At 39.6% G+C, this 21,814-nt stretch overlaps 1 protein-coding gene across 12 annotated transcripts; it reads left to right on the top strand.

Moving 5' to 3' along the window:
- Positions 1–369: 369 nt before the first annotated feature.
- Positions 370–21,060, top strand: EZH1 (enhancer of zeste 1 polycomb repressive complex 2 subunit). 12 transcript variants are annotated; one of them, XM_087945785.1, is made up of 21 exons: positions 434–499; positions 1,215–1,246; positions 2,202–2,322; positions 4,104–4,232; positions 5,436–5,555; positions 6,983–7,103; positions 7,274–7,447; positions 8,045–8,147; positions 9,132–9,295; positions 10,028–10,119; positions 11,638–11,821; positions 12,231–12,427; positions 12,521–12,612; positions 12,997–13,037; positions 13,504–13,629; positions 13,745–13,923; positions 14,413–14,508; positions 16,473–16,554; positions 16,746–16,826; positions 17,595–17,679; positions 18,306–21,060. In XM_087945785.1, exons 3-21 carry the CDS (start codon positions 2,275–2,277, stop codon positions 18,364–18,366), a joined length of 2,175 nt encoding a protein of 724 aa, XP_087801911.1. In that variant the 5' UTR covers positions 434–499; positions 1,215–1,246; positions 2,202–2,274; the 3' UTR covers positions 18,367–21,060. The 12 variants fall into 12 exon arrangements, with proteins under 12 accessions (XP_026535603.1, XP_087801909.1, XP_087801910.1 ...); XM_026679818.2 differs by lacking the exon at positions 1,215–1,246 and having other exon boundaries at positions 370–499; positions 8,096–8,147; XM_087945783.1 differs by lacking the exon at positions 1,215–1,246 and having other exon boundaries at positions 370–499; positions 16,473–16,503.
- Positions 21,061–21,814: the final 754 nt, after the last annotated feature.

The raw sequence follows: 21,814 nt of genomic DNA, 5'->3' as shown, positions 1-21,814 counted from the left end.
TTAGCATCACTACTCTAGGGTTAAAGAAAGTTGTAAGTTACTTCAAAACATGTGATGGGCAAAAATAATAACGAGTTACCTGTTGGGAACACCTGATATCATTCATACCTCCCTATAATTAACTGAAGTATAAAGCTACGTGGTTTAACGTACGTAGAGTGCTCTGTGCGATCACTCGCAGAAACAGCTGAAAAACCCAACAGCGCAACGTCGTTTGAATTGGAAAGGCGACCCATTATCGCCTGGACACAACGAGTGTCGAGTTCCAAACGCTGCTTTCCAGGTAAGCAACAAACCAACCTTTCTGAGCCAAACATGACGCTACTTTACTCCAATTAGTAAGTCTATGGATCTGTGCGACAACGGAGGCGTCGCTTTGCGGAAGAGGGCAGCGTCGAGGAGGAGGAGGAGAGCGAGTACGATGCGGTGTGTGACGCATGCGTGCTCAGGAAGGGGGTTCTGCGTTTTCTGTAGGTCACCTGTGTACGATGTCTAAGGAGTGAGTGTCGAAGAAGGGGTTTAAAGGGAAATGGGAGGGGGTAACGAGGATCATGCTTGTGGAGTGAGCACTTCGGGTGCATTAGTACTTATGACGTCATGCAAAGTCCCTCACTCCGAAGTGGGACGAGGGTCAGAAAAGGGTATATAGACGTATCTAAAAACCAGTACATGGGAGGACGAGAGGGAGTGATGTACTGAGGTCATCGCATGACAGCCGCAGGTCTTTGGATGCGGGCGGGGCATGGCAAAAGGTTGCTTTGAGCAGCCTTGAGCATGTTGGCTGGACTTAGTTCTTGCATTTGCCTTGCCTTTCGTCTAGTTAAAGCTAGAAACGTGGAAACGTCCTCCCCCATTTTGTTCAGCTATTCCCAGAGCGATAAAAAATACCTGTATTAGCCAAATGTAAAGGCCTTTGCTTGATATCTCAGGGATTTGACTGGTTAAATGGAAAGGATAAAAGATACTCATTTTGCTTCTTAAGCCAAAAGTTGTAAGTGGCTGCACAACAAATTCTGGGTTTGCTACATGCTGGCTGAGGCATTTTCCCTGCATGCTCTAGACCAGAGATTCAGCATCTTTGCTTGTCCTTCATTCCTTTAATGAGGAAGGAAAAGGAACACTTGTGGTCTTAATCACAACACTTGAGAGGAATGTAACTTGGGTTTCTAGGAGGTTGAGGTGAAGTTGATGGTTTAGTTTATTATGTTTTGCAGTGCTGTTTACATGATAACACAGAAATACTTTGGTAAGTAACGAATAGGTCAGTCAAGCAATATTTGTGCTATATAAAAGTGAGTAAAGCCTGACTTTAACTGAAGGGAACCTAGCCAAACACTTTGAATAATTTGTTAAAGAAAGCTATAAAGCGAGGAGAGCAAAGGATGCTGGACATATCCCTCCCATGGGGAATGTCCCTAATCATTTGGAGGGTTAATGCTAAATGAAATGACAACATGAGTCTCATCATCAATGTGTTGTAAAAGCAGGCCAATTCAATCTGCTACTGTGGGCAATGCATAACTGACCCCCAAAATTCTTTTACTAAGTAAAATAATTGAGTTGTTTTTTTCTTGTTACAGTTAAGTGAATCATTGCAGTCCAGTTAGCAGCACAGTTAAATGAATCTGGTTTCCCATTGATTTTGCTTGTCAGAAGGTCACAAAAGGGGGTTGGACTAGATGACCTACAAGGTCCCTTCCAACTCTGATTATCTCATCTGTTAAAAGGTGATCACATGACCCCAGGACACTGCAACCATCATAAATATGAACTGGTTGCCAGACATCTGAATTTTGATCACAGGGAGGCTACAATTTCATAAATATGAAAAAAAAGGTTGTAAGTCACTTTTTTCAGTGCTTTTGTAAGTTTGACTAGACACTAAACAGATGGTTATCTTCTGTATAGCATCTACCTGAACAGCATCTCAAGACTGTTAAGATTACATTTTTAAAGGAAAAAATAGTAATGTAAAGAAAAGCTTCAAAGTAATTGCAATATTGGTGAGGTGATAAAAAACCAAGGATAATAATAGAAAATAATAGGTAAAGGGTCAAGAATCTTGAAACTCTATCATAGCTATTTTTTCCATTTTTTTATGGGAACTCTTAAGTAAACTTGACAAACTTTGAATAAAGTTATAATTTTCCAGTTAGTACTGTTCAAAAATTTTCAAATATGTTTGTTTTTTTTCTCTTTAGGAAAGTAGAGATTCCAGGCCCACCCACATCTAAATGCATTCTGTATTGGAAAAGAAAAGTCAAGTCAGAATATATGCGCCTTCGGCAACTCAAAAGACTTCAGGCAAACATAGGAGCTAAGGTAAAGATATGCTTTACCTTAAGATTTTTTTTCCATAGGCTTTACTTCTGCACATTGGGATGAACAAACCGATGGAAAGAAATGTCTGTCTTGCAGTTGACTTTCTCTCAGAAAGATGAGAAGTTTAAATTACATGTAATATATAGATAGACACACGAACAGATATAAATATAGATTAGATAGAGATCGATAGATAGACAGACAGATATTCTCTATTCAGCAAATCTAAAGTCTATATCCATGGAGTTCTGGAAACTCCCTGCAAACTGTATAAACAGCACACTGCCCACCACTTTACGGATAGCCATTGGTGCCCATGTGGAAACTTTCTGTTGTTCTTTCTCTTCCCCCACTACTCTTCTCACTACTATTGATCTGCTATAGATCCATCCTGCCTCCTGAGAAGTATCCAAACAATGTCTACACACCTCTCTCTTCCCCCCCCCCTTCGGAGGGGTTCTGCAGGAGAAATATACAACTTCTTCCATCTGTTTCTGAGGGAGAAAGGGGGAAACTTTATTTGGGGATACTGGAATTCCCCTCAACCCTTATGTGTCATCAGAGTAGTGGGCAGTGGTGTTTCCAGCACAGATATGAGGCAAATCCCACTGGCCTAACAGAAGTGAGCCACTGACTAAATATGTATAGAACCGTTTTTGAAGTCATCAAAACACTTCAAGGTTATATGATCCAATTATTGGGGAATGAAGGGGTGCGTTAGTAGTAATGAAAGTGTGGTAAAGTTTAATGTCTCTATGGTGCCCCAAAGCACACCCACCCAAAATGAGGTTACAAAAATTCAATTCCTGATCATGTGAATAATGTGATAATTCCTGTGCCTGTTAAAAATATAGGCAGCCTCTGACAGAAAAAGGTTGACTCTGATTAAAAAGAGAACATTAAAAAACTAAATTTAAAATATCTAGAATATCTATTCCTAGACCAAGCCAAATCCAAAAATGCTAGAGAATTCCTGAAAGCCTGGTACTCAGACAAATCAGCCATCAGTAGGCACGTAGAAATAAACAACATCTACATACCATTCAAGAGAGATAATGAAAAAGCCAAAAAGAAAACAAAGAGACTAAAACGCCTTTTCACCAGCAATCAACACCCAAATGAACACAGATTAATACAAAGACCAACTTTAACTAACTTTAGACCAACAATCAAAAAAGAAACTGTCGGGCTCGGCAATCCAACCAGTTTCCAGAAGAGCCCGACAAACAATATGACATTCCTCCCCATGTCAGGTCAGACAGAAACAATATACTAATCAAGGAACTATCAACTGAAACACCAAGGAACCATCAACACCACTCCCAGCAATACTGACAGAGCAAGCCACTAGAATATAAAATGGGAGCAAACCCCATTCCCTTACATCACTGATGATATTACCTAGTTTGGTAATGAAATCTCTGCAAAAAAACAACCAAGAATCCACAAAGAACCATGTATCTCTGAGGAAAAAGTAAAATCCACTTCATGTTTATGGGTACAAAATGACTTACCAAGTCAACATATTTGATGCTATTGTGAGAGAGGCAGGAGATAGACTATTGGCATGATTGTGTATTTTGATATGAAAAGGATTGATTTTGATTGTACCACAGAGAAATGGTATAATTGCAATCTGCCTACCTATGTAACATAGTTGATAGCCAGTAATACAGGTTTAAAAATGGTTTCCTTTTGCTGGGTTCCTGTGAATTGGAATCCCTCTTCCATGATGACAAAAGGTTGATCTGTTTTTTTTTCTCTTTCCTCTATTCCTGTAGAATTTATTTGTGTCTAACTTCACAAAGATTCAGGAAAAGATAAACATCCTAAACGATGACTGGAAGAAGCTTAGAGTCCAGCCTATTCAGTCAATGAAGCTGGTGGGAGGAAACCCTTTTCTGAAACAGGTGTTGCAGCATATAATGTACTATATTTCCTTTCCTAAGTTCATATTCACACTCCCACACTATAATATCTCTATTTTCCATGTCATTATGAAGTTCCGCATTTACCCAGAGAGAAAGTTTAAATCAGTTATGTAAAGTCACCAGTATGAATAGAAGTTTTTTTTTCCAGAATAATAAAAACCATTCAGGATTGTCCAGCAAACAGCAACAGGAAAGGATGACATTCCATGTGCAAAATTAGTACTTTTACTTCCTACCAGTTGCTGCAAGATCCTCTGTAGTAGTCCTTTTGTGCTTTTAATTTCCTGATTCTTGTTTTTTTTTTTTTAGTCCTTCTGTTTCCTAAGCCCTACAGTTGATTGATGTGTGTCCTTTGGGAACAGAAGATAAATAGGTTCATGGATTGGGGTGGGTTTAATTAATACATATTTTTCCCAGAATTGTAACCGGTGGGCATACTTGGAACTTTGTAAGTCATACAATTTAATGCCTCTGATCATGTTGAAAATGCCTGTTTGCCAACTGATAATAATTGGTTCTTTCAACTCTATGTTTAGGGATAAGGGCTTGCAAGTTAGAAGGTATGCCAACAAGCAGGCTAAATTCAGTATTTAATTTGTTATCAGTATATGATGCTTAATAAAATCCCCAGCCAATAAGTCAAATCGGAGGGGCATGTTTATAAAAGATATGTTTACCCAAAATATCCTTAATCTGCTGCTTAAAAGCCTATGAGAAAGATCCATCTGGGACAAGGAGGTAAAAGAAACAAGACAGGATGAGGTGAAGTATCAGCAAATTATGGAAGAACGTGGACTAGAGTCTCCTAAAATGGCTGCAACATGTTGCTAGATTTATGTAGGTAGAAATCATCTTTAAGGTGTTTTGGTAATAAACTATTCTGATTTTCATTGGTGTGTTACAGTGGGCCTAGAAAATAATATGATTGTTAACTTGATATGATGATGGCCCTATATATCAAATTAGAGTTACTATCATCTTCCCTCTGGATGTAGTGGGTCATGATGCCCTCTAGTGGAAGCAAGAGAGAAAACATAGAAGATTCCCATCTGATATGAGGCAATGAGGCACATCGTATCTGTCTCCTTTAGAATGGATGGAATGGATTCAGCGCAGAGGGGCTTTAGAGGGGTGACCTGTATATTACTCCTTCTGATGGGGCACGCTTTTGTTCTCCTCCAGTGCACAGTTGAGAGCATCTTTCCCACTTTGAGCACCCAGACTTTGTTCATGCGGACTCTAAACACTGTAGCCCTGGTGCCTATCATGTATTCCTGGTCTCCACTCCAACAAAACTTCATGGTAGGTAATCTGCTGCCGTAATTCTGAGCTTGAATATGAATATTTTCTTTTGAATCCAGAACATCTTTTAAGGCCTGGTTGGAAGACAGCAGGGTTTCTTCGTGGAGTACTACCCAGAGCAAGAAAGCATCTTCTACTTTTCGTTTTGAACCTGAAGTACATGGTATTTTTACTAAGGTTTCCACACTTGTTTGTAATTGTCTGTTGGGGTGGAGGTAGCACAGTTATTCACCTAATCACAGAGGTGAAATTTCTTGCTTAACTACATTGTCTCCAGTGTCTAAAACATCTGGATTCCAGGTGGCATTTAGAAGCCATGTCTTGCACAGGACATCAAGGAAGTTCCCGTTTGATTCTGCAAAATGAGTGTGTCCTATAAACAACCTGCCTTTCTCTATTGAGTCTTTTTCATCCCTAATCCCAGCTTCTGGAAGTTCAGAGCTAGAGAAATGCTCACAATATCAGAACTGATATTCTAACATTTCTGTTGAGGATCTTCTCCATCCCTTCTCGGAAACTTCTTACCACTAATGAAACCTGGGGGTTGGTGGGCAGTGGTGGGTTCTTCAGAAGAGTGCATTTCAGGGATGGTGCTTCCCATTTTGTTTTAACTTACTGTTATTTTACAAGTACCTGAGATTATTAGATTCATAATTGCTCACAATTTTGATGCCTTGCTGCTGGGCCACCCTCAGTCACTCTCAAAGGGCACAATATTTGGACAAAGCAATTCATGGGACATTTGTTCCACATTGGAAGCATCTCATCTATTGGATTCCATCAATACTTTTACCAATGGCTTCCCGGAGTTGGAGCTAAAAGGCACTTCTTGCATGCTGCACTTCCTCTTTAACAATTTTGGGATAGAAATAAGAACTTGGTGAACCTTAACTTGGTGAACTGATGTTTGTGTGTTCGTTGTGTGGGTCGTGCTGTCATACTGTATGGTTTTAGCTCCCTCCCTGCATAAACTATCTAATGCAAGATGTGGGGGGGAACCATTCTGAACGCCCTTCTACAGTAAGCAGGGATAAAGCCAGAGTTTTTCTGTTGGAAATAAGCAAGATAAAATTATGTGAGTCACTGTTGCTACCAGAACCTTCTCTAAAGACCACTGATTGAATGGCATGACCTTGCCCTCAAGAGTAAGTGCTCATGACGAAAGACCTTGTGAGGCTGGGGCATACTGCGTCAGCCTCCCCTAATCTAGTTCCCTCCCAGATATGTTGGACTACAGCTCCGCTCCTCCTCCAGTCAGCATAAGGATTGCTGCCTGGGAGAAATCTTCACTTTGCAGTCAGATCAGCAGATTTCCCTCTGGGTTCTCATTAAGGTGGGCATGCAATCTGCCATTTGCAGGCTCTTCTGGTGAGTGGACAAGGGACAGCCACCTGCCTCCCTCAGGCTGTGTCTGCCCCCGTTTGCAGGTGGAGGACGAAACTGTTTTGTGCAATATCCCTTACATGGGAGATGAAGTAAAAGAAGAGGACGAAACCTTCATTGAGGAGCTCATTAATAACTACGACGGCAAAGTTCACGGAGAAGAAGGTAAAACCTACTCAGTCTTCCACAGGGATTGAAGGGCCCCAGATCATGTCTAGGGAGGGGGAGAATTCTGTTCTTACAAGTCAGATTTGTCTTCCTAGGCACACAGTGTTGTTGTTCATGAGGTTGAATTTTTTTTCCCCCGTGTCTTAACTTTCAGTTCTTCCTTCCAGAGTTGCTCCCAGGTTCCATTCTGATCAGTGATGCTGTTTTTCTGGAGTTGGTAGATGCACTAAACCAATATTCTGAGGAAGAAGACGAAGGACACGATACTGCAGAAGGCAAACAAGAAGCTTTGAAGGAAGACCTGCCTGTCACACGGAAGAGGAAACGGCTCACAATGGAAAGTAAGTTTCTTTCTTCCTATCCACCATTTCCCTTCCTATTGGAGCCCACATTCATACTTTGCAATACTCTTGCTACTACGTGTTTCTTCCATTTAGTATCTAGTACTAGGCAGTATGAATTGGCAAGAAGGGGGCTATGGATTCAGTTCTTGGGTTGTGTTCTTCTCCAGCAGATTTTAATGGAAACATGTTTCAGCTGGATCCTTCATAGCTCTTCCATTACTCCACCCCAGAAATTATTAAATGAAATGAAGTAATAAAATAACTACAGGTTAACTTTAAGGCCCCCCTAAAAGTACAACACAACACAATTTCTTTGTGATTTTGCAGAAGCCCCATAAGTATATTCTTGTATTTTGCTGGGGGAAATTCTAATGACTGCATAACAATATGCCCTGAGAGAAAAAGGCACCTGTTGGCATTTTCTTCAAAATAGTTTTTCTGTGTTTTACAGTGTAGTTTATTGTCTGATATTTATCTGGTGTGATTTCTTCCTAATTATCTTCTGAATCAATCCTATCTTGGAAGGGCAGTGTTCCAGGGAGGAATATTTTAATTCATAAAATATCAGCAGGCTTTCTTGCATGTCTAATGTAGGTAACAAGAAAAGTTCACAGAAGCAATTTCCAAATGACATGATCTTTACAGCTCTTTCATCAATGTTTCCTGAGAATGGCTATCCAGAAGACATGAAAGAAAGGTAGGAATTACCTAATTCAAGCCAAGTATCATTCTGCTTTTCTGGTCTGGGCACACAGTAGTCTTAATTTCCTAGATGGATATCAGAAATACTGGGGGGGAAAAGGTCTGAGCAGGATCGGATAGGGTTAAAACAGAAGACAGCTAGGAAGCTTTAGGACAGTAATGTGGTTTGAGAAGTTAAAAACACCTCAGAAGGAGGCAGAAACAAACTATACTCTTAACGTTGCCAAAAAATTATTTGGAGATGTTTTAATATAGTCTAATATAATAATATTATAATCTAATATATTTCTAGTAATGTTACTAATTTCTGGGCAAGACCTGTTTAATTTGTACATGTCTTAATCTTGTGTCTATTTTAAATGTTATGCCATATAGTATGCCTTATTTTATTCATCATGCTTCTGTTACAAATAGACAAACAAACTTGCAGTCCAACTGAAGTTTTACATCAAGAGCGCTTTCTTTGTACAGCTAAACAATTTATGCATTTTGTCTAGCATTGCCCGATGTATAGCTTGCAACCTAATTACTACAGGAAAATGATCTGTGATGTTAGTAAGGCTGATGATCTTGCTTTTGTCTCCCCCTGCTGTCCGCTTTGGATTATTTCACATTATCTTCTCAAGCATTCTAACCATGCTGGTTGTCATGTGCAGACGTTTGCCTCTGGTCTTCATAATACACAATTCCGGTTCATATTTTGCTATGTCAGTTAGCGTTTTGCAGACCCCAAGATGCTTCCTACCTCAAAGTGTTCAGTTTTATTTGAGGTAGTTTCATTGCTTGAACGGTATATTAACTAACATCTGCCAGTGGCCTTCAGACTATGAAATGATAACTCGTTCTCTCTAAAGTAGCAATTTTAAGTACATAAGTACGGACTGTCAAGAGTAGCTACAGTCAGTCTTTCCATTGTTTGGAGTGACTTTGGAAGGCTCTATATGACTTTAAATGACTTTTCCCCACCTCATTTCTTAAGATACAGGGAGCTGACAGAAGAATCCGAGATGAATGTGCTCCCTCCCCAGTGCACACCAAATATTGATGGGCCAAATGCCAAATCTGTTCAGCGTGAGCAAGCTCTGCATTCCTTTCACACACTATTTTGCAGGCGCTGTTTCAAGTATGACTGTTTCCTCCATCGTAAGTTCCTGATATAATCTCTACCTCTTTCCTGCTTATTCTGTTCCAGTGTACCACATTTTCATGGGAAATGTTAGCATATTCTCCCTGCCTTTTGTATAGATGCATGCATAGCAAGGTTAATTCCACTTTTCAAAGTTATCCTAGAATGTCCACCTCCATTTATCTTCGCCACTGCATTTTTAAAAAATCTTATCTACCCTCCTATCTGTCACATTCAAGTATCCAGAATGGCTTAGAACACCTGTATACAGTAACATCTATCATGATTTAAATTATATTCAGTTACAATATTAAAGTCCCATAGATATTCCAATAAAAATCCAGGTGGGTTAGCTATTGGAAATACCAATACTTGCCTGAAACAGCCAGAGTTAAGTTTGGTTTGCTAGGTAGTAGTAATATATTAATTAGCATTACGAGGCAGGCATATAAGTAGTTCTCCAGTTTTGGCTATTTCTTCATTTCCACTCTGAAAATTTTCCCTTCCCTGCTGCCCTCCCCCACACTTGCCTCCCACCCCACTCCACCCGGTTCTATGTATCTGCAAGTTTGATGCTCTGTTGAATTTAAAATAGGGTGAATGTTTGGGTACAAATTCTTACAAAATTAAACTAGTAGTAATTACTGCCTTCCTGAGATTTGAGATTTTGGGTTTGTTTGTTTTCTTAGAAAAGGGACATTTTTCTAGGTTCTTATTCTAACCCAGACAAGATGCTTATTCTTTTTTAGCTTTTCATGCAACTCCAAATGTTTATAAGCGGAAAAATGTGGAGACCAAAATTGAGACGGAACCTTGTGGATCAGATTGCTTTTTGTGGCTGGTATGTTGGATGGGGGATTGCTGGGGGTGCAAAACCAATGTTATAGCCATTCATTTAAAATATAGTTTTAAGAATTATTATACATGCCCCATTTATTATTGTCATTAAATGTTGTACGTTCTCAAGTAAATGGTAATATTCTCTTTATCTACATCTAAAGCATTTTCAACTGACCTGATTGTGTAAGCTCCAACCCATTAAAACTTATGCTCTAATAATAAATAATACATTAATGAATATATTAAAGGGGCTGATAGACCCCTTTTTGTTTTTAATCTAATACGACTGGCCTTCATTGCTAAAAGGACAGCAAAATTAAACTGCTTTTCCTTGGGCTTTAGTTCTGGGCTGCAAAAATTCAGATGACCAGCAGGTGGCAACACAAAATTAATTTTCTGCATTATCTTGTCAATTGTGGTCCAGACTTTTGCAATCTGGATCTAGGAAACCCTAAAATTTCTACACACACACACACACTCCCATAAAAGAAACTAAAACGACATTTAGTCAAAAAAAAATTGGAATTATGACATTGTAGGAAGGAAGGATATCTTAGTTTCATGCCATTCCCCCATCTTTATAGTACATTGTTCACGGCATGATTCTCACCTCAATATAAAACGCATATTTTGTTTCAAAAAAGAATCTGCATCTTCAAGATGCTTCAAAATGACCATTTTCCTATACTAGCAGATTATAATAAAAACACTATTTCTTAGAGACCTTCAGTTTCCCATGTATTCAATTTTGCATACAATTCCGTACATTATAATCTGTCTGTACTCTCTTTTGAAAACTGTTTCATATTGCCTAATGATGAAACAAAATTTTGTATATTTTGATTTCTGTATTTAGGGCAAATTGTAGTTTCTATACAATATTGTTCCTAAATGGGTGTCTAAAATTCAGGAACAAGTACTTTGGCTCCAAAATTTGGCAAAGTGGCAAAGTCCATTGCCACTTGAATTTTTGGAATGAAATGAGAAAAGAGGTTCATTGGAAAGGTTTTATGCAGCTTGTAAATTGCCCATTTTGCTTCACGTGGTTGGTGCATGTTCTCTTCCTTTATGGGCATGGCTAACTTATGACCTTCTGTAAAAACTTGCCCATCTCTTGCTTCTATCCAGAGAACATGTTAACATTTTAATTGTTCACTGTGATGCATCACTTTCGAAGGAAATGGGATAGGAGTTTGAATCTATGGCATATACAAATTGTGTGAAAGTTCCAAGGATTTTCAACTTTACCAATTTACAACGGTGAAGGTCTGGTTAAGTTAAGTTAAAATACATCCTATTTCAGTCCTTGCCCAACTGAGATTAGTAATCCTGTGGCAAATAGGGTTATCCAGGAAGAATAGGGTTATCCAGAAGAGTTTGAGTCTTTTAGCCCCGGGGCAGTGGACAGGGTCCTCAACACTATCCATGCCACCACCAGCATACTGGATCCATGTCCTCCCTGGTTAGTTGTAATACCTGGACGAGGCTGTGTTTTTTTTAATCTGATCTTGCTTTTTAGGAGGGAGCCAAAGAGTTTGCCATGATGCATAATCCTCGGTCAAAATATGCTGGGCGGCGCCGGCGCAGGACCCCCAATCCCAGTGCCTCCGCCACCACCAGTGCTGCAGCTTCTACAAGTACTGAAGCAAAAGAAGGTGATAGCGATAGAGATACTGGCAATGACTGGGCATCCAGTTCCTCAGGTGGGTGAGATTCCCCTGTTCATGAATTACAGAGAATAGGGATGGAGAAATTGCAGGAATTATCCCCTTAGAAAGAGATGTGCTCCAGCAGGCTCAAGTGCCAAGAAGAATAACTTCTTCTGTGGAATCTGTCCAGATTTAAATTTATGCCAGAGCTTGCTGGCAGTCTATTTTAGTGCCAAGCGTAAGCTTTCAGTCACTGTGTTGAAACACATGCAGAATGTCTTTCTGTCATCACAAACAGTCCTTGCCCAACTGAGATTAGTAATCCTGTGGCAAATGATGCCACTTGGCTGATAAACGCATTTTTGAGATGTGTTTAAGAAAACAAGATTGTTGTCTTGTTTTGGGGTTGCTCTTTGGGTACACGCATGCTTTCCACACCTAATCATTTCTTTTGTTGCTCCAGAGGCCAATTCACGTTGCCAAACCCCAACCAAGCCGAAGATGAGTCCATCCTCTTCTCAGCCCTTCATGTCTGATGTGCCTCTGGAGCCTGTGGAGTGGACAGGGGCAGAGGAGACCCTCTTCCGTGTTTTCCATGGGACCTACTTCAATAACTTCTGCTCCATTGCTCGACTTTTGGGGACCAAGACATGCAAGCAGGTAGGAGCCTTGGTAGGCCCAGAAGGGACATGAGCATCTGGTTCCCTCACTTGGAACTTCCCTCTTCAACAAGTCGCACTCCTTGCTTGGCAGGTCTTTCAATTTGCTGTAAAGGAATCCCTGATAACGAAGCTACCAGTTAATGAGCTCCTGAACCCCTCCCAGAAGAAGAAGAGGAAGCACAGGTATGTGTTCAGGGGAATCTAGCCAACAAGAAGCCATGCTAGGAATGGTTCTTGGGATACAGAAGTTCTTGGGGAAGGCTTGGTGACTGGGGTTGCCAAAAACTGGCATGGTCTTATGGACCCCTTCACCACCCACCCTCCATTCTGAAAAAGATTTGAAATGCATAACAGTACCCCCTCTCAACATACTTAATTTTCTTGTGTTGGAAAAGCTCCTGCCTCTCACCAGCTATTCCTTCATCTATAAGTTCCGTTGTTGTTTTTATCTGAGAGATCTAGAAAGGAGGCTAAGGAGAGTTAGAGAGAATGCATATTTTAGAAATCCAGAATTTTTCTGTCTCCAGGACTAATATTCTTTTCTCTCTTCCCCTTACCCAAACAAAGGCTCTGGGCTGCTCACTGCAGGAAGATCCAGCTTAAGAAAGGTAATGTGTTTCCTGCCTGGTTCTTCCTATTCCCATCTCCTTCTGGGAAAACAGAACGGAATATAGAAGGTTTGTCAAAGGCCGGTCAGGCCAGACTAGGCCAAGAAACCCCAACACTCCCTTTGTCTCTAAATTTTTCTCCAGAATATTCCCGTCAGTTGACGAGACACTGTTTCCTTATTAGCTCTGATGTCTGTAATTAAGTGGAGAGGTATTCTGTTACTAAGTAGCAGAATTCAAAATCCTAAATGGGGAAATCCTTATTGCTGACATCTGGTATTTTGAAAAATAGCTTGAATAATTCATGCCAGCACTGTTTTCTTGTCATATCACAGCATTTATTAGACTGGTAAACTTGAAGTGGCCTTCTGCGCTAGAAACACTGTCTTGCACTGTTTGGGGATTATGATACATGCAGCATTCACGCTTCCAAGGCCCAACTCATAGATGTTCCTTCTTCCTGCAGACAATTCATCAACTCAAGTGTTCAACTACCAACCCTGTGATCATCCAGACCATCCTTGTGACAGCTCCTGTCCTTGCATTATGACTCAGAACTTCTGTGAGAAATTCTGCCAGTGCAATCCTGATTGTAAGAAAGGAAGCTCTCCACCAAGCTGCCAAATAATGGCTAAGGTTTCTAGCATTATTTTTTGTTGTTGTAGTGGTGGTGGTATCCCTTTAAACGTGTATGTTTCCTTTGCAAGGCCAGAACCGTTTCCCTGGCTGCCGATGCAAGACTCAGTGCAACACCAAGCAATGCCCCTGCTATCTGGCTGTGCGGGAATGTGATCCAGACCTCTGCCTGACCTGTGGGGCATCAGAGCATTGGGACTCCAAGGTGGTTTCCTGCAAAAACTGCAGCATCCAGCGGGGCCTCAAGAAGGTACATTTCAGTCCTAAAATGGGAGGGCAGGAGATCAGAATGATGGCATGGGAATGTGTCAGCTGGGAATGGCATAGAACTGATATAGCTTAGTGTTTTATTTTGCTTCTGCTAGCTAATGTGAGAATCTGTAGGAAGGACTCAGACCCAGTTAGTTCTTGATGAGTAGTGTGTTGCTTGTACCCTTACCATTCTCTGAGGTTTCAGCCATCTTTGCCAACCTCCATAACTATGAGGACTGTTTTTTCTTTAACTGGACCCTCCATGTATTGGAATAGAAGATAAAGTTGGCTATAACATACCTTTATTTGAAGGTTTTTGAAGATGGCCTTCAAAAAATTCTGCAGGTAAAGGATATCTTGTTATGGCTGATGGCCTAGAATATGGTATCCATTTGTTTGTCTCTTTTCCTCTCCCCATCTTGTAGTGTTCTAGGTGTGTTCACTTGATCTACTCCATAAAATATGCTTCTGTCTCTTTTCTTCATAGCACTTGCTGCTGGCCCCATCTGATGTTGCTGGATGGGGAACTTTCATTAAGGAGTCTGTGCAAAAGAATGAATTCATCTCCGAGTACTGCGGAGAGGTGAGTTGGAAAAGTAAAACAAGACTTAAGATCCTGAAACATCTCTGCTCTCAGCCATGGTTATCAAGATGAATGAGAGGGCAGGTTATTGGTTCATCTCCTGAACCAGTAACTCCATTTAAATTTTGGCCTTTGCCAGCATTCAATGAAGCTGGTACAGGTAATCCTTGACAGGTTGCTTAGTTATGGATGGACCCCAAAAATGGAACTTACAACCCAGATTTGAAGTTCCAATGTCCATTCCCCCATAGGGCTGCATTTTGGTCACTTGGCAACCGGCCATTTGCTGCACCCTATAGTCACCCGCCTGCAATTTATGGTGGTTTTGTTGGAAACAGGCGTTTACTTCCATTTTCCAGCAAAAAAAAAAAAAAAACCCACACATTTAATGGTGTTCACTTTACCACCAGGTTCACTTGACACTGCCACAAAAATATTATAAAATTGGGCACATTCGCACGACCACCCATTGTAATACCATTGCAACTTACAATCAAAATTGTGGTCTCAGTTATGTCATAAAGTGAGGACAACCTGCAGGTGAAAGTGGTTTATTAATATAGGCTTATCAGTCAACATTTAATTAGATGATAGAACTTGAAGCTGCAAAGTAGGGAAGCTGTCATTTCTGGTGAACAGTAGTCTGATGTTCTTGGTCAGGCTATGATGTTGGGGAAACTTTCTAGAAAGATTTTGATTAATTCCAGGTGGAGTATTTGTACCATCTCCAAAACAGCTCCGCCTTCTTAACTCATAATCAGATTTTACAGCAACACCACAAAATAGCAATAATGAAAAATCAGAGGTGAGCAAAAGGGCAAGGAAAGGGAAGGCTTTTTCGGGCTCAATTTATGGGTATCATAATAATGTTTAAGTTTGCTATGTAGCTGGCCAACATCAGCTGTAATGTAAAATATATAGGTAGTGTATACACATGTAGAAAAGGTAAATCCTTTCGCCACCATTTATTTCTTATTTTATAAAATGATACAAATAGAATTAATGTAAGCTATTTATGCTGCCCTGGAAGAAAATTCCTCCTAAAGCTGTTTTGTCTGCAAAATTTAGATCTCTTTCCAGGAAGAAATAATTTCATTCATTGATTCCTGTTCAGAATTTAGCAATACTAGGACAGTCCCATATTCATTTATCATTGCATTGCCAGAAATTAGAGCCATGTAGCATATTTTCCTTTGACAACTATAAATGGTTTATTAACAATGGAAATGAAACCAATGTGCTTCATTAAAAACAATTTCCACTTATGTTAATTACAGCATTTTAAACTTAGAGCTAAAGTTTTTACCGAAAAGCATACAGCCTTGTTTTTGGTTGAGAAGATGGTGGTGATGATTTATTAAATTTATATGCTACCCAATTTTCAGTAACTCTAATTTTCCCACTTTGTTTCATTTTACATATTACATGTCCCAAATGTAACTCTGGCTGTATGTCAATAGTAGAAATGAACAGTTTAAGGAGTACTGATTCTCCAGTATTGGTTATATAAGAGAAGAACTAAGGATGGAATGACCAAATATATTTATATATATTTCATTGTTAAGTATTGCCAGTATTGAGAATGTATCAAGTAATCCATATATTTTGTATTTATAAAAAACAAAAAATTCCTTACCTTTAATTGATCTGAAATGTTAATTTGATAACCTGTCAGTTTTTTACTTGCCAAAATATGTAGCTAGCAAATAAATCCAATTTTTTAATTTACTGCCCCCATGTTTATTGTTGCAAAGTGGAAGAAAAGTTCTGTTTAGGTACTCTTTTTATCCCTGATCTCACTATTGTTCCAAGGAAGATAGCTAAATTTTGTCTGCTTTGTGAGCACTATTTTCAGATCTTCCAATTCTTTGGGAGAAACTAGGCCTTCTAAATTTTGTTAACATCTGACTCGGTCACCTTACAGCAACTAACAAATTCTTATCCATTGTGTTCCTTTTCCCCAGCTTATTTCTCAAGATGAGGCTGACCGACGTGGTAAGGTCTATGACAAGTATATGTCCAGCTTCCTCTTCAATCTCAATAATGGTAATTGATTGTAGTGAGGAAGAGCCAGCAGTTGGCTCTGTGACATCATCTCCAGTATGGGGTGATGAGGCAACTTGGAGGCAGCAGGCTCTAGCATTCTGTCTTCCATGGCTTTCAAGGGTGGTTCTATACAACTAAGTGAGCTCTTGCAGAGGTCTATGAATGCTTTTTTTTTTTTTTATTCCTGACAGATTTCGTTGTTGATGCCACACGTAAAGGCAACAAAATCCGCTTTGCAAACCACTCCGTCAATCCTAACTGTTATGCCAAAGGTGAGACTTCTTAGAGATCTGCTCTCTTTCTGACACAATAGATTCCAGCTAGGAATCTTTCAAGGGAGACTTCCTTGCTATGTTTTTACCCCAGAATGGGAAAGCAAACTTAAGGTAACCTTGACGGGATATGTCTTGGATCAAGTATATTCAGCTCCTTATAAAAAAAAAAGAGGGTATGTTGCCAGCCATTGTAATTACTGATTTTCTTTAAAATTAGAATATAAATATCTTCACTAGAAAATCTCATCATAGAGAATTCTGTTCATAGAATTCATCCCTATCCATCCCTTAATCATAAAAAAAGGCAAGGGCAAGGAAATAGGGTTCTAGATAAGAGATTAGATGTGATAAATGCTTACACAAATGAATTCTTTCTTATTTTTCTTTAATTCAGCTCCACAATTGCTAGTAGGCACTGCTGACAATCACATTCACATTCTAGAGAATTACTTTGTAGCTTGGAGCTCGCAGTTTAAGAAGAACGGTAACAGCAATAACCATACTTGGTGGTAACAATCAACCATAACTTACACATTTCTAACTTATTCCTGGATGCACAAAGGATCACGTAATTGTGTCTATGCTAATTGATTACGTTTGCATTATCAGGTGTGAATATAATGCACCCTCTAGTTTAGCAAATGACACAAATTTGAAGTTTTGTTTCCTGAAGGCTGGGAATCAGTGTGACAATGGGAGCCTTGGTGGGGTGATTCTTTTAAAAATCTGGGCAATTGATTCTGTCTCTTTCTTGTCTCAATTCAGTGGTGATGGTGAATGGAGATCACCGCATTGGGATCTTTGCCAAGAGAGCAATCCAGGCAGGTGAAGAGCTCTTTTTTGATTACAGGTGAGTGCAGTCTAAATCCAGTTTTCAAAGTTTACAATATATTGCTTGGTATGGTATCTCATCAGGGGTGGGATTCTACCTATTTCCTAGAACCGGTTGTTAACATTCTAAGCAGTTCGGAGAACCGGTTGTTAGAAGAAATTACTGGCCTAATCCTGTAAGGAAGGCAGGAAGGAAACATTCTGGTGTTGCTTATAGAAACTGCCTCTCTGTTAACCCTTATTACATTCTTAGCAGGACTAGACTTCCTATCTCAGGAACGTCTCTGGAGTTTTTTCCCCCTCCTTTGCTGGTACTTTGCTTGTGTGGAGTGACCATTTAAAGTTACAATGGCACTGAAAAAAGTGACTTATGACCATTTTTCACACAACTGTTGCAGCCTCCCCACAGTCATGAGAGGCCAGGCGAGGAGATGTGTGCCTCGATGTGAGTGATATTGAGTTGGCCACACCCAGCCAATAACATGACCACCAAGCCATGTCCACCCAGTCACATGACCACCAAGCCATGCCCATCACCTAAGCCATGCCCACAGAACCAGTTGTTAAACATTTTGAATCCCACCCCTGTATCTCATATATATATATATCTTCACAAAGACCACAACAGCTTCATTTCTCTCCCAGGTATAGCCAAGCAGATGCCCTGAAATATGTCGGCATTGAAAGAGAAACTGATGACATCTGACTGAAATTACTGGCCCTTGATGCTTCCAGCCAGTATCGCTGCATCCTATTCATGCTGCTTTCTTTGTTGATGTGTGTGTGTGTGTGTGTGTATGTGTGTTAGGAGGGTTTCATTCCACCTGGATTCCTCTTTGGAGAAAAGGAAGGTCCAGCTTTTTCTAGATGAGGAGGCCCTAAAAAGGCAAAGTGGTCTAAGACCATTTTGTATACTGAAGCTTGCTAATCAGTTTGATTCATAGTTTAAAAAAAGTATATGAACTCTGAAGAAAGTATTTCTTTGCTCTGGCTGGCTGCAGGCAAATTTAGAGCAGAGATTATCTCAACACAAATGTCACTTGCAGAGAAAATCATAAAAGTATTACACAGAGGCCAGGGGAGAGGGATCAGTTAATGTTTGTTAATTAATTAATTCCTGATGGGTAACATTTGCTCCCAAGCCTCTATAGTTCATTTCTTTCAGTTAGTAACTTGTTACAACATTTTCTAATCCTTTTCTCTGTCCCTCTTGGGCTTCATACTAGCACTTTCAGCAATAAATTAATTTTTTTTTCTTAGTTAGTTGAAGGACTTGAACATATTTGGTTCTGTTCTTCTCTTAAAACAGTAAAAGGTGTTTTGTTTTATTTTGCTTTTGTTTTTAAGCCACAAGAGGTATTCTTGGTGTACATATGAAAACAGAACAATTGGGTACATGTGGCCCAGGGGAATATAATAGTCTTTTTAAGAGCGATTAATTTGTCACCTACTTTCAGAATCTGTCCTCCCCCCACCCCCATTTATGTCCAAAACAATCAATTAGCATGCACTTTAGAATGATTTGGTCCATGAAGACAGGGAGTTGGCTCCCTGTGGGTTTATAGGGAGTGAAAATTGATTCCACCTCCATGGTGTGGATTACTGTAGAAGCCAGACATTGACTTTCTCATATGTTGATATGTGAGAGCTACAGATCAATCATAAAACTGGCTAATTATACTGATAAAAGTGTGTTTGTTGCTGCCAGCAGTAGTTTGGATTTACTACATGGGTAAGTCCCCTTGTGTGACATAGTAACACCAATGTCAGCCTTGGAGAAGAGAAGGAAGACAGAAATGTAGTTTATTGAACTTGGCAGGGGGCGGGGTGTAGAATGAGGTATACACAATTATGTATTAGCTACGCAAATAGCATTCTTTGGCCCTAAGGGTATTTGTTTGCTTCTGATCATGCTAGCCATGTAATTGTGAAAGTGTTAGCACTTCTGTGCACAACATTCCACCTGTTCATTTCCTGGGCCGAAAGTGAGCCTGGAACAAATGAAACAATGCTAAATAGTATAGTTGAGCATATGTAGAGTGCCTTTACTGCTGACTTAGTACAGCCTGCTGCCTACTATAAGGGAAGCAGCTTCTGGGAATGAGTATACTAATGTGGGAGAACATAGTGTTCATGGTCTCTTAGAAATCAAGGAATTAAGTGGCAGCAGCAAGCCCTCCACTACCCTATTTACTACTGCTTCACCTTTTCTAGCTGCTTAATAATTGTGAGAAAAATATCTGCTTAGTGTAATTTGTATCTGAGTGAAACTTAATTGTTTAGAGCGCTTCTAAATACTATAGTGAATTTAATTTTGGTGTGAGAAAAGAATACCATATAATTTCTAGGTTTAGTTTGATTTTTTTTAAAGCCATCTTTCTTTGTCACTTGCAGCTTCTAGTGGAATGTATTCTGGAGACGCAATTTAAAGTTGGAATGCTGTATTATTTTCTGGGAGAGCTGTCAGCCTACTTTCTCAAAAAGCATCCTTAGGCACCTGGTTGGGTTAGAAATGTTAGTTTTCTCAAGGGAACCTAGTACTGTAAGAGACATTAATTTCTGGAAGAAAGTAGTTTGAGGGACAGTATGAAAAATGGTAGTGGACTTTTTGTTCAATTAAGAGTCATGTTCTTAGTTTATGTTTTTGAATTGGGAAGAAGAGGGGAAAGCCAAGGTGCCTAGTTTTTAGCTACTGCGGTCATAGCACAGTGATGCAGCTTAATTGTCTCTGGCAAAGTTGTAACCAGGCTTATTGCTTAGCTGTTGTCTAGCATCCATACAGTGTAAATACCAGAAGAGGGAAAGGGAGTCTCATACCTGCAGGCCAATAGATAATCCCAATAGTGCAAGAAGGGCTGTCAGCACCTAATTTGGCCAGTGGGTTTCATGGTTCATCAAGCAACTTTCTGAAAGATATCCACTGCAGAAATGGCCAGTCTTAAAAAAGTGGTGAAGGTTTAATATTTTTTGTCAGGGGCTAGGCCTGCAATACTGTACTTAGTGTTGTTCTGTATGATTGCCTATGTTTGCCTCTTGACTGACAAAAGCATTGGTTGGTCCTTTCAGCTGATGGATGTTTAGACTTCACCTCTGCATTGCATAACATAACAAGTTTACAACACAAACATATATTGCTTAGCACTTCTGATATACTGCAGCTATTGAAGATTCCAGTGACTTATATAGCAGCAAAAACATTTATGCTTCCCTCTCCCCACACCTTGTACTTCGTTGAACTGCTTTTCTTCTAGGCAAGGTGGTTCAGGAGCCAGCGGCTGCATGGCACCTCCATCTTCTGATTGCTTATGACTCTTAGCTTTGCTGCTGGTAACTTATGTGCACTTTATATTATCGCTTGTAAAAGTTTGTCTTAATAAAGGTGTAGTGATAGCTAAATAAAGTCTGTCTCGTGTCAAATTTATTGGTACTATTGGGAGAATAAGCTAGATTGGCAAACCAATTTCCATACATTCAAGTAGAAAGGGGGGGAGCAAGGTATACATAGCAGATCATGTACACAGTACTATTGCAACAGCAAGGCTACAGGTTGTTTGAGAACATCCTTTGTAACTTTAATCCTTATAAGGTTATAGTTGATTTTGAGGATGTTCAGAATTCTTGAAAACCTCACATAATAATAATCACTTACTTTTTAAGGCTATCATAAATAGTGTGCAAAACTCCAAACAAACACAAGCAACAATAACAGAAACTACTGCAATCTAGTAGGTGTCCACATTTTGTAACCTGAATACTGCAATCCTAGCCCATTTGTATAATTACAGTGGCATCAGTTATTTTTGCATTTAAATTTCCTGTATATTGAACCTCTACAAGAAATGCGGCTTTACTTTTAAACAAGGCTTTGGCTGCAAAATGAATTGCGGCCCATCCTAATGCACAGTTAATAACTGTTTAAATGTTAATACAGTTAATAACTGTTTAAATGTTCCAAGCTGATGGTCCAAGTTCTTATTCCTTTATTAATTTGGAATACTGTTTCACAACTAATTTTCCAGAGGTAAGCCTTGCAGGAGGAACTTTAGCTCAACAAATCTACTCAGTTGATAGCAACAACATAAAAGGTATTCAAATGTTTGCAAAATATTCTCAGGAAACTGAGTACAATAGTGACATTTTTTTTCATTCCCAGA

This window comes from Notechis scutatus, chromosome Z (assembly GCF_049901735.1).
Source record: "Notechis scutatus isolate UNSWTSFEM ecotype Mainland chromosome Z, rNotScu1.2, whole genome shotgun sequence".
Taxonomy (NCBI): Eukaryota; Metazoa; Chordata; class Lepidosauria; order Squamata; family Elapidae; genus Notechis; species Notechis scutatus.
The sequence above is the reverse complement of the archived record's forward strand: the minus strand, read 5'-3'. Positions and strand labels throughout refer to the sequence as shown.